Here is a 12,463-nt window from a genome sequence, read left to right on the forward strand (position 1 = left end):
CCTTCCCACCTGAGTGGAGAGGAACTTGGGGGTGGGAAATGTAAGCATGGGCTCTTCCTATCCCCTAGGGTTAGTGGTGTGTTGGCGGGGGAGAGGGGGGTTTCCTTGGAGCAAGGTACCTTAATATGGGAACTTTGGGTCTGAAAGCAGCTCAAGCCTTCCAAAGCCCCAAGCTGCCCTGTGCTATTTAGGGCACCTCCTCCTGGAGACAGCGGCTCTGGTAGATGGGAAGTTGGATGCACCAAACCTGTGTGAGGTTGGAGACGCGGCTTCTGCCAGACCCTCTCCCGGGCCTTTCCTGCCACGCAGCTCCTCCCCAGGCACACTGAGCTCCAGATCAGGGAAGGGCCGAAAAGGACGAGCAGGGCAGCCACAGAAGGGGCGGCCCTGCGTGGGACGGGTCCCTGTGCGCGCCTGGTCACCCAGGGGGAAGGGAAGGGGCCTCCGGCGCGCGGGGCGGTGTCGCGCAGGCCCCGCCCCGCCTGCCCGCGCCGCCCATTGGTCCCGAGCGCGATGACTTGCGGGCGGAGCAGGAAGGAAACCGCTCCCGAGCACGGCTGCGGCGTCGTCTCCCGGTAGTGCAGCTGCCACTACTGCCGCTCTGTGCCCGCCGGCCCGTCTACCCCCAGCATGAGCGGCCTGCGAGTCTACAGCACGTCGGTCACCGGCTCCCGCGAAGTAAGTGTGCGCCCGGACTGGCGCTGGAGGGGGGAGAGCTCAGGGTTGTGTCCCAGTGTTTTGGACCCTGGCGCCTGGGACCCGCCCCCACGACGGGGACGGGGTGGGGGAGTGCGTCGGCGAGGTGCTGGGCACTGTCTCCCGGATCCGGTCCCGAGGCCCCATCCTGAGCGTCTTCATCGGGCATCCTGGGTCCTTTGCAGCTGCAGCATGAACTTCCCGTGCCCATCCCCCATCAACCCCACATCCATTCTCTGCACTCCCACTACCAGGCTGACCCTGACCACGACGGCAGCCTGCTCTTCCGGGGCCTGGGGGGCTTGCCCTGCCCTCCCCACCCTGAGCCTGATCCCACTTCCCTTCACTCTGACCCCCTCCCCGTAGTTGATCCCTCTTTTCATCCTGCACCACCTCAAGCCTGACTCATCCTCCCAACTCCTAGAGGCCAGAACCCTCCCCTAGTGTGGAGGGGGTTCGGGGGGACAAAAGCTCCTGGTCACAGCCTCTCTCACCCTGCCCAGCATTCCCCCCATAAATCCTCCAGCCTATCCAATAACCTCTACCCACCCTCTGTCCCCAGATCAAGTCCCAGCAGAGCGAGGTGACCCGAATCCTGGATGGGAAGCGCATCCAATACCAGCTAGTGGACATCTCCCAGGACAACGCCCTGAGGGATGAGATGCGAGCCTTGGCGGGCAACCCCAAGGCCACCCCACCCCAGATTGTCAACGGGGACCAGTACTGTGGGGTATGGGGCTGGGGGACTTGGGGGTGGGGGGAGTGTTGGAAGAGGGCTCTGGCCAGGGTCAGATCTGCCACAAAGCACTTGGGCCTCCTGCATTCAGGTGACCACCCCTTGCCTCCCCTTCCCCAGGACTATGAGCTCTTCGTGGAGGCCGTGGAACAAAACACGCTGCAGGAGTTCCTGAAGCTGGCCTGAGTCAAGCCTGTCCAGAGTTCCCCTGCTGGACTCCATCACCACACTCCCCCAAGCCTTCACCTGGCCATGAAGGACCTTTTGAACAACTCCCTGTCATTCCTATCCTAACCTTAGAGTCCCTCCCGCAATCCAGGCCACTTCTCCTCCCTCCTCTCTAAATGTAGTCCCCTCTTCTCCATCCAAAGGCAACATTCCTTACCCATTAGTCTCAGAAATTGTCTTAAGCAACAGCCCCAAATGCTGGCTGCCCCCAGCCAAGCATTGGGGCCGCCATCCTGCCTGGCACTGGCTGATGGGCACCTCTATTGGTTCCATCAGCCAGAGCTCTGCCAAAGGCCCCGCAGTCCCTCTCCCAGGAGGACCCTAGAGACAATTAAATGATGTCCTGTTCCATTGGCACTGTGTCTGGTTGGTTGTGGCCTGGGCTTCCTGGGTCCCTGCCCTGGGCAAGGTTGGTAGTTGTGACTGTGCTGAGACTGTGCTCTGTGGGAAGGGTGGCTGAGCTGTTCTCATGGGACTGTCACCTCTGTGTTAGTGCATGTGTTTGGATATGTCTGGTACACACATACCTGTATGGACCAGTGGTTTCTGGAGATGTCTGGGTGGGTCACCCTCCAGTTCACATGCATGTGGTGTCTATATCACGCTTGTGCCTTGGTGTGTACTGCACATTTGCATGCCTGTCAGTGAGTGTGGCCATCCCATGCACCTGTGTTGGAGCACAATGGCTAAGTATGAGTGTGTCATGGGAGGTGGGTACCCAGCTACAGTTCTGCTAGTTTGGGGGCATGGGTCCAGTGGCAAAATGGCTTTGTGCAGTGTTGAGGTGTCCCCACAAGTTGGTGGGTCTGTGCCTGTGCCCAGATATCTGCTGGCTGCACACTACACAGTGAGGCTCTGCTGTCCCAGCTGAGAATGTAAACCCAGCTGGGGCCAGCTCCTTCCCCCCACTGCATCCCTCCCTTCACAGGATCCACTTAGCCCTTCTTGGGAGAAAGAGGAACCTAGAAGACAAAGACCCAGCAGCCAGGCCCGCCAGCTGGGGCTCAAGTTACCAAGGGGCGGGTCGGCACCGCCCCCTCCCTGGCCCAGCTGGTCCCAGGCCTTTCCTACGTGCCTGGCAAGATGGCCCACCCCTGAGAGCCTGGCGGAGCAGCGGGTTGAGGGGGCGGGCGCTTTATTGGGGGCTGGGACTGGGGCCGGGACCGGGACTAGGACTGAAGTTCGGGCTGGAATTTGGGGCTCGGCGTGCCCGCAGCAGCAATGCTGCTTTGGGCACGAGGCCTGCAGCCTGCAGCGTGAGTGCATCGTCCTGGTAGAGGGTGGGTGGGAATGTGCTGAAGATCTCAAAGGCAGAGGCATCCATGGCCCTGGGGACCAGGCAGAGCAGATCAGGCTGGGCAGTGAGGCCAGAGCCCCTCTGTGGTCCCAGCCCTGCCCTGTGCCCACCTGGCCTGCGCTAGCAGGGCTCGCACATCCCCAATGGTGTTATCAGGCTGCATCATCAGTAGGAAGGACTGTTCCCCATTCTCAGACTTGATGCGCAGCATGGAGAGCGGGGGTGCTGGCGTGTTGGGCGACTCCTGGCTCCTGCACAGCCCAGAGGCCATCAGCGCTTGGTGACCCAATGCCCCCAGGCCCTCACCTCCTCGTCCTGCCCTCACCTCTCTCGCTCAGCGGCCAAGGTGGGCGTCTCCACCACAATCTCCTGGATCCGGGCAGGCAATGGGCAGCAGTTCTGGAAGGTATCAATGGAGGGTGGACAGAGCCCTAGGCACCATTTGAGTCATTCCCACAATCCTTAAAGGGACACATCCTTGACCAGGGACAGATGAGACCAGTGAGCAAAGCAGGAGGGGGTGTTCTGTATAAACCAAGGCCAGAGGAGAGGCAATGGAAGGGGAAGGAGGTTCTGGGAGGCAGCCCCATGGTTCCCCCCCAGGTAACCCCCGGTTTCGGTCTAATGGAGACAGAAACCCACACAGATGATGATCAGGCTGGAAGCCCACCCCAGCCTGGGGTCAGGGAAGGCTTCCCTCGGAAAATGACAACTGAGCTGTGACTGAAGGATGAGTGGGAGTCCTTAGAAATGGAATGGGTGCAGGGATAGTCCAGACAGCATCAACAGAGATCCTGGGGTCAGGGAAAGCTTCCTAGAGGTGGTGACACATTTGGGCAACTGCCAGCATTATGTGTGGCTGAAGCTGGGGCTCAATTGGACTGGAAGGAATAGGTTGGTGTGAGGAGGGGCCTGGCAATATAGGACGGGCCTTGAGTGCCAGCATAAGGAACATGGCTTTATCTCAAGAACCACTGGAAGATATCAACAGGGAAGGCAGCCTGGAGGATGGTCAGCAGGGGCAGGAGTGGCAGTGGGAGGCAGCTGTCTGGGAGAGAGACTCTGGACCCTAGACTAGGGTGGTGGGTGGTGGGAATCAGGAGAAGGGATGCATCTGGGAGAAGTTCTGGGGGTGGACAGACCAGACAGGACTTAGCAATGTGTGGGTGAGGGAGGCAGAGGAGGCCTGAGAAACTAAGGTTTGGTGCCTTTCACATGTGGACACCTAGGAAGAGAAGCAGGATAGGGGGCGAGGAGACAGAATGATGAGGGCTAAGGAGAATCTGAGGCAACCACGAAGGGAGTACCCAGTACTGAGCTGGATATTTTGGCCTAGACCTTGATGGGGTGGCCTGGGCCTTGGGCTCACCCCTGGCCTGGACTGACTTTAGCCCTCTTACAGCCAACCCACCTGCTTTCTAGGGCCCAGCCAGTGCCCTCACCAGCCTCACAGTTTCCAGGAGACAGTGGAGCAACAGCTCTGAGGGACTCATCAGGTGCCTCAAACTTGAGCCTCCAGATAAGACACTGTTCTGGCAGGCTGGACCAGGGCTGGTGCTAAAGTTCCCCCAAGAGGGCTGGGGGAGTTAGGGTTGGCCTCACCTGCAAGGTGTCCCTGATGGGGCCCCGGATGTCAATCACCTCGCCTTGCCGGATCACAAACTTGGGGAGCCTGTTCAGAAATTTCTCAGCAGTCATCCTGGAGCCTGCAGGGACAGCATTGGGAACCGGGGCCCAGGAAGGACTATGAGTGGTGATGGAGCCCCCCTGGAGTTTGTTCTGCAGTCCCCCGGCCCCCTGCCTCAACCTGGAGGCCAAACTCACCTGGGTGCTCCTCCGCCCTGTCCCAGGCCTTGTGCATCCGCTGCCGGCCCACCACACGGCCCTCGCCTGGAAAGGGGTCCAGCCCGTCCTCCAGGTAGACCTGATTGCGCAAGTCACTCACCTGGCAAGAAAGAAGGGTGACAGCAGTGGGCCCAGCTCTTCAGCCCTTGGCCCCACTTTCAGCCCTATCTGCCTAAACACAGGCCAAGGGTATGGTCTAATGCAACCCTCATTTTACATATGAGGAAACCCAGGCCTCAAGAGAGCCACAGTTCATACTGCTGTCATCTTCCTCGGCCCTGCTGCTCCTGCAAGCACCCCATCCAGGCCAGCTGAAGCTGCAGTACTGACACCCTCCTTGGAGACCCCCTCTCAGGAGCCTACCATGAAGGCAGAGTGTGAGGGGGTCAGGAGAGGACGAAGCCCCTGCTTTTTTCCAGTCTGCAGCACAAACTGCATCATTGTACATGGAACCTCACTTGCCTCATCAAGGCTCCGAGGCCCCCATTGTGGCACAAATGCCTTAAACACCCCCAGTCATGACTCATGCTGTTTCCTGAGCCCTGGTGACACATGCTGCCTCCCTGACACGCCCTCAGTGCGGCACTAACCCACCACCCTCTGGAACACGCAGCCTCACGGGCTCCAGTGGTGGCACCTACCCATGGGCCAGCTCTACCTTATGTCCTTGAGTCCCAACATCTGTCCCCTCTGTTTTGCATGTGGCTCACAGCACTGCCTCCCACCCTACCCAGATAGCTTCAGGAGACTTGGGGGATAGCCGGGTCACTTCTGCAGGGACCCCAGGTTGTCAAGGTGTCCTGAAAGTTGGGGAGGACTGGGAGGCAGTGGCCCTGCAGCCGAGGCTGTCTCCAGGGTGCCAGCAGAGGGCGCTGCCTGCTGCTCTGTTTCGGTCCTCCCTGCTCCCTTCCCAGCCCGGCTTCAGGCTTATCCTCCTGGAGGGCATCAAACTGGGGTCCCCCAGGGGGCGCAGATGCTTTCCCTCAGAATGGGAGGTGCCTGGGGAGGCTGTGTATCCTCACGGCCTCCAAAATCCCCAAAGGTGTGGTTTGAGGAGCAGCTCATCACCTTAAAGGGGACCCCATTGGGGTACAGTCGCTGGAGCTCTGAGGGAAAGAAGCCATCCAATATGTCTCGGAGGCAGCGCTGCAAGGGGAGAGGAAAAGTGAGCGGGTGGCCTGGGCCTTGGACCCACCCTGCCCTGCCACTAGTCTGGATGGCAGGCCCTAGATCCAGGGTCACCCAGTGCTGCACTCTGGAAGCTGAGTCCCAGGCCTTGGGGGAGGGGCATCTGCAAGTCGTGTGTGGGCCTGGGTGCCCCATGGAGGGCAGGCTGGACCTGGGGTGAACTGACTCCATCATCCCCAACTAACAGTGGGCAGCAGGGGCATTAAAACACCAACCCCCCAACACTGCTCCTACCTGTGTGGAGGGATCGTAGAAGGGTTGGAAGGGCCCGTCGAACATCATGATGCCATTCCGGTAGAGCTTCAGTGGGATGGGCTCAAGGGTACGCAGCCGTGCCCCGCCGGGCACTGGTGTCACCTGGGTGTCACCCTCTACCACCAGCTCACTAAGATCCTGCAGGCTGGCCAGCAGCCTGTCAAAGTCCACCTCAGGGGGCGCCAATGAGTCCCCTGGCAAAGAGGACACACACCTATGAGCCGCCTCCTGGCTGCCGTGTCCCTAGCAGCCCTAGTCTCTGTGGCTCCCTCCCAGGCTGGGCAGTGGTCTTAGTGTCGCCTCAACTGACTCCCTGGGGAAAAGGAAGGACAACACTAGATAGTAACAGCAGCTATCTTCCTAAGAGCCAGCTTGGAACACGTACCCTGTCCATGTTTGCTACTGTGCCCAACTCCACCTTGCACACATGGTCCTTATGCCAACCCTGAGGCTTGAGGCAGGGGTATTTTTATTTATTTGAGACAGAGTTTCACTCTTGTTGCCCAGGCTGGAGTGCAATGGCACAATCTTGGATCACCGCAACCTCCCCTCCTGGGTTCAAGTGATTCTCCTGTCTCAGCCTCCCAAGTAGCTGGGATTACATGTGCATGCCACCACACCCGGCTAATTTTTGTATTTTTAGTAGAGATGGGGTTTCATCATATTGGTCAGGCTGGTCTGGAACTCCTGACCTCAGGTGATCAGCCCGCCTCGGCCTCCCACAGTGCTGGGATTACAGGCATGAGCCACCACGCCAGGCTGATGCAGGGGTTATTTAGCTCCATTTTACACATGAGGAAACAGGCCCACTGAGATGAAAAATGACTTGTCCCAAGCCAATTGGTGAGAGGAGGAACTGGGAAGGGAGCCGGGGCTGCCTCTCAAGTCTGTTTCCCCCACCCATCTCAGGAGAGGGAGGTCAGAAGAGGGACAGATGGCTCTTAGCGAGGATGTAGGGACAGCTGCTGGCCAGAACAGATATGGAACAGACCGTAGGTTGTGCAACTATTTCTGGGTCACAGACCCCTTTGAGAAGCTGACAAAGCTCTGTCCTCCTCTTCTGAAAAATGTGTGGCACATACAGCTGTGCACTGGCTTCGGGGGAGAATATGGAGTGGTGGGGCCAGCCATGACGGATAACAGAGCAGAAAAGTGGAGGACAGGTAGATGCTGGCTGGGGACAGACGAGGGGCCCGTTCTGTCATCTTTGATGGGACCTGGTCCCCAAGTAAGTCATCTGTTCGGGTGTGCCCTACAACACACCAGTAACTTTCGGGGCCTCGGAGAGGCTGTTTTTCACAGGACAGGCAGGCTGCGGCAGGATGTGGGTCAGGGCTCTGGGGACCCAATTCCTTTCCTCTCAGTGGTGCAGTGGCTATACCAGGGAGGTGCAGATGTGCTTCCTGTTGCTTTTGCAGCAGGTGAAATGGTAGGCCCCAGCTGGCCTTCTCCTCTCCCCTACACTTCCTACCGCTGAAGGGGCTATACCTGCCCCCACCTCCTCCTGGGGTTCCCCCACAGTCCCTGAGATGCCCTGGAAAAACTCACCTAACAGAATGATACCAAGACATGATTTTCTTTTAACAACTACTTTAAATACAAATAGGCAAACCTAAAAACAGTAGCAGAATAGATAATCTCATACAATGCCTGCCTCAAACCTCTTTTCTTTTTTTTTCCGAGACAGGGTCTCCCTCTGTCACCCAAGCTGGAGTGCAGCGGCACAGTGATGACTCACTGCAACCGCGACCTTCCAGGTTCAACTGATCCTCCCACCTCGGCCTCCCAAGTAGCTGGGACCACAGGCAGCATCATCACACTCTGCTAATTTAAAAAAAAAAAAAAATTAAGAGACGGGGTCTCGCTGTGTTGCCAGGGCTCTGTCTTCTTTATAGATGGGGAAAGTGAGGCCCAGAAAGGTCAGATGACATGGCCTGATCAGACCAGACAGAGCCAGGAAGAGCACCAAATACACCAACTCCTAATTCAGTGTTCCTGTCACCTCCCAGGGCCAGGGGTTTTTCAGGCTGATGAACATGGGTGGTCGACATGGGATGGGGCCAGACCAGGGAGGATGCCGAGAAATGACAAAAGGGAAGAGAGAAGCTTGCCAAGAAAACAGCCCTGGCTTAAAGAAGTAAAAGCAGGTGGGCTAGGCAGATGCTGGATATCACAGAGTGGAGATAAGACCAGGGGCCAGGAAGAAGGAACTACAGCTCTGGGCAAACCAGCACTGACAGAATGAGACAGGAAGAGCTATCACAGCAGGGCCTTGTGAAGTCAGTGAGCCCCACCACCACCACCCCACAAGGGTTCAACTGAGGCCTGACCCATGGATGGAGAGAGGTGTAGTTGGGGATTCACACAGCAGGAGGAAGGTCAGAGGGCAAGTCCCAGGTCTGCCCTGAGCTAGCAGCAGAACTCAAATGGAAAGGCACTTCCTCTCTGAGCCACAGCTGTCCTTTCTGTGCAATGGGGAGATGATATGAACCCTGTGCTGCCTGCAAGATCCAGCTGGTGAACCTATCTAAATGATGGCCCTGTGCCAAATGCCAGGAGGCAGGCATCACTGTTCCTGTTTTACAGATAAGGAAATTGGGCCTTGTGAGGTGTCACACCCCAGATCATGCAGCTTGCAGGGCCCAAGTGACTCAGCCTCAGTGCTCAGTGATCTCATAAGCTGCCTCTCAATACTGGTTCTTGGGAGGCTGCTTACTGGGGTCCCTTTTCCAAGGAGGGTGGCAACGCTGGGAGATCACTTCTGAGGCCTCGTCCAACTTTGAGAGCCCACAAGCATATTAAAATGAGGAGAAGGGAGGTCAAGTCCAAGCTCTTTGGCCCAACTCCCAAGACCCTTACTTAGCACCCAGCCTCCCCAGCCTCTCCTCAACATGCCCCCCGCCTTGCGCTCTGGTGGGCACTGCAGGGCACTTCCGAGCTCTGTAACCCTGGGCCTCTATGGGCCTCAGCTTCCTCTTCTGTACAATGAGGACAATAAAAGTTGCCACACTTCACAGGGCTGCTGTGAGGCTTGGAGGAAGTGTTTGGCAGATGGTGGCTGTTGTTGTCCCTAGCACCGCCTACTCATCGCTGGGCTCAAACTGTGCCTACTCACCCCCACCTCCTCCAAGAAGCCTTGCTAGGAGCCCCCCCACCTGCCTCGAGGCTGCATGCCTAGAGCCCTTGCGCCCACTCCCTTGGCCCTCGTCACAGGCTGCTGCTTTCTGCTTGCTTGTTTGCCTTCCAGCCATGCTGGGTACCCCCCCTTGAGCTCAGGAGCATTGAGCCCTGGGCCTGGCCCAGAGTGACTGGGCCACTAGAAGCAGGGCTGGATCCTGCTGTCTAGCAATGTCTGAGCACCCGTGCTCTGCTAGACCCTGCCAATCATGGTGATGCCCACGCCCAGGGTCCTGCCATCCTCAGGCTCAGACTCAAGTGAAGAAGACAGGGCGGCAAACGGTGACAGTGGCATGTGTAAGTATCACGGTGGGGGCTGTGGAGCCCAGAAGAGGGCCAGACCCTGCCATGCTCAGTGGCAAGGTGGCAGTCCCTCACTGCACAAGTGCCCATGGCACCCGGCAGCTCATGCGGTGCCACCCTCCATGTACCTGCCCTTGACCCTCAGGCAAAGACAGCTGCAACGGGAAGTGGAACCGCTATTACCACACACCTGCAAGCCGAGCCCCGCTCTGGGGACTTTACTGCAGTCACTCGGCTCTGCAGAGGAGCCAGTGCAGGAAACGAGGCCCTGAGGGTCTGGCCACTGCCAGAGCACTCAACCAGCCTGTGGCCTGGCAGGACCTGAACTCAGGTCCCGCACCACCCTGTCCCTACCTCATCCTGTGCAGATAATTGTCCCAATGTGCTCTGATCATCCAAGCCTGGGCACACGGGCATCACAGTCAATCACATGCAGCTACACACACCTTGCCCATGTGCCAAGCACTGCGACATGCATGACAACAGCGAGGTGACAGTGGCTGTCAGAGTTTATTACCACATCCATTCTGTGGCCCTAGAAGCCCATCAGCACGACTGAGGAGGAAATGAACTCAGAGGGGGTCAGCAATCTGCCCATCTGGGGTCTGACCCGACCTGAACCCTGCCTCAGCCAGAGCCTTTAGCCCCTTCCCTCAAGCAGAACCCTCCCCAGAGCAGCAGCACAGCCCACACAGGGCAGGCAGAGTTTGCTGGCAGAGGCTGGATTTGCCCTGAGCTTCAGAGGAGAGGGAAGCAAGCAAGGCGCTCTGTGGGGACAGAGCAGGAGCAAAGGCTGGAGGCAGAAGGGCAGGTGGGGAGGGGTCAAGCCGGTGGCTACGGGGATTGAAGGGCAGGCCCAGGGGCGAGTCATGCAGGCTGTGGAGTCAGAGGGTCTCCAACCCAGACTCAGGAGTGTGGGGCTTGAGAGGAAGGAGGGAGGCGTGCGGGGTGCTGGCAGGGAGAGGTGGAGGCATGGAGGGAGGCAGGGACTGCCTGGGGTAGGGGAAGTGGGGATCTCAGAGGGGGATGGGAGGGTGAGCATTCTCAGGGGAACAGGGAAGAAGTGAGGAGCTCAGAGATGCAGAGGGTTGGAGTGGGGGGAGTGAGAACCTCAGAGCTGACCAGAGCTCTCAGCCCCGAGGCCCAACACCTGGCCCCAGTGGCGTGTGACCGGACTGTCCCTTTCATGTCTCCGCGGACCCTGAAGCACCTGGCACAGCATCCTCTGTGACGCTGGCAGAGAGAGGGGAGAGTGAGCGATCCAGCCTGAGGCCAAGCCCCTTCATGGCCCCACCAGCCCTCCCCCCTAAGAGTCTCAGGCTCCAGAAAGTTTGATCATCCCCCCGGCTCGGTACAGACGGCCCTGGCTCACCCTCCACGGGCCTCCACCCCAGCGCCTGTAGGAGCCTCTCCAACAGAGGGAGAGCAGAGCAATCAGCCGAGCATCAGGCCAGCAGGGGCCGGGCTGTGAGCCTGAGGCTCCTGGGCAGGAGCAGGTTGGCACCTGGGGAGAGAGGAATGGGGACGCAGGAGAGAGAGATGTCCCAGGAACAGAAGCTGCTAGCGATGAAAAACGTCATTCATCTGGCAGAAAGCGCCGAATCAAGGCCCCTCCCATGCTGAAAAAATTTAAAAAGCAAAAGAAGGAAGAGAACGCACGGAGGGGCCACATGTGTGGCCAGGGCCTCCAAGATGGAGGGCAGGGTTTTTCACAAGTTATTTTGACTGGAGGCACTCAGCGCACAACCAACCAAACAGGGCAGAGTAGGAATCCACAGAGCCAGGTCCAGAAACCGGTCATCTGGAAAGGAGCAAGGAGGTCCCCCCTGGCCAGGAGGAAGGCTGCCCTGCAACAAGATGGCAGGCCTACCTGAAGCCTGTGCCCAGCCTGCCAGGCAGGTTCCAGGGTGCGGCACTTGTCAGCCTCTGGCCTAGACCCAGGATAGACATTTTTAGAGCACCTGCAGCCACCTGATAGGGCCTTACCTCTCACTCATGCCAGGGGTCCCTCGAAAACTGCCCCCACGACACCCCTATGATGTGCAGCATCACAGGGGCCGCACAGCCCCCAGCTTTGCTGTGTCCCAAATGGACTCGGCATCTTTCCCACAGCTGTGCTCCCTCGGGTCATCCCTGACTGCTCCAGTCCTCTCCCTCACGTAAAGACACCAAGGCCACAGATTCTACCTAAATCTCTCTGCCCATCCCTTCCCACCATCCCCACCCTCAAGCTGGGCATCATCTCATCTTCTGCCTCAGTGACCAACTGTCTTCCAGTGGGCTGTCAGCCTTAAGTCTTGCCCCTCTTCCCTGAATAATGAGTCCACAGACTCCTTAAGTGCCTCCCTTTACCCATCTGTGAAATGGAGTAACTCCTGGCCCCTGTCAAGGCTATGAAGATGCTGGCATGGCACAGTGGCTCACAACTGTAATCCCAGCACTTTGGGAGGCTGAGGCAGGAGGATCCCTGGCATCCAGGAGTTCAAGACCAACCTTGGGAACGTAGCGAGACCTCGTCTCTACAAAAAATAAAGAAAATCAGCTGGGTGTGGTGGCACATGCCTGCAGTCCCAGCTACTCAGACAGCTGAGGTGGGAGGATCACTTGAGCCCAGGAGGTTGAGGCTGCAGTGAGCCATGATTGTGCCACTATACTCAGCCTAGGCAAAAGTGAGATCCTGCCTCAAAAAAAAAAAAAAAAAAAAAAAAAAAAAAAAAAAAAAAAAAAAAAAAAAAAAA

At 58.1% G+C, this 12,463-nt stretch overlaps 2 protein-coding genes across 2 annotated transcripts in view; one reads left to right on the plus strand and one right to left on the minus strand.

Moving 5' to 3' along the window:
• Positions 1–236: 236 nt before the first annotated feature.
• On the plus strand, positions 237–2,017 carry SH3BGRL3 (SH3 domain binding glutamate rich protein like 3). The gene is given in 9 exon segments (XM_025387277.1): positions 237–261; positions 264–302; positions 305–384; positions 386–403; positions 405–516; positions 519–617; positions 620–678; positions 1,259–1,426; positions 1,553–2,017. Coding segments are annotated over 9 exon segments (666 nt in total). The 3' UTR covers positions 1,619–2,017.
• Positions 2,018–2,778: 761 nt separating this feature from the next.
• Positions 2,779–12,463, minus strand: part of UBXN11 (UBX domain protein 11) — a 37,390-nt gene continuing 27,705 nt past the window's right edge. The window contains exons 9-15 of the mRNA XM_025387151.1: positions 6,225–6,439; positions 5,871–5,948; positions 4,782–4,902; positions 4,560–4,663; positions 3,283–3,356; positions 3,068–3,208; positions 2,779–2,988 (exon numbers count right to left, since the gene is read on the minus strand). Of these exons, the coding sequence (XP_025242936.1) occupies positions 2,796–2,988; positions 3,068–3,208; positions 3,283–3,356; positions 4,560–4,663; positions 4,782–4,902; positions 5,871–5,948; positions 6,225–6,439 (926 nt within the window). The 3' untranslated portion in view covers positions 2,779–2,795. The remainder of the gene's footprint in view (positions 2,989–3,067; positions 3,209–3,282; positions 3,357–4,559; positions 4,664–4,781; positions 4,903–5,870; positions 5,949–6,224; positions 6,440–12,463) is intronic.

Source organism: Theropithecus gelada, chromosome 1, assembly GCF_003255815.1.
Source record: "Theropithecus gelada isolate Dixy chromosome 1, Tgel_1.0, whole genome shotgun sequence".
Taxonomy (NCBI): Eukaryota; Metazoa; Chordata; class Mammalia; order Primates; family Cercopithecidae; genus Theropithecus; species Theropithecus gelada.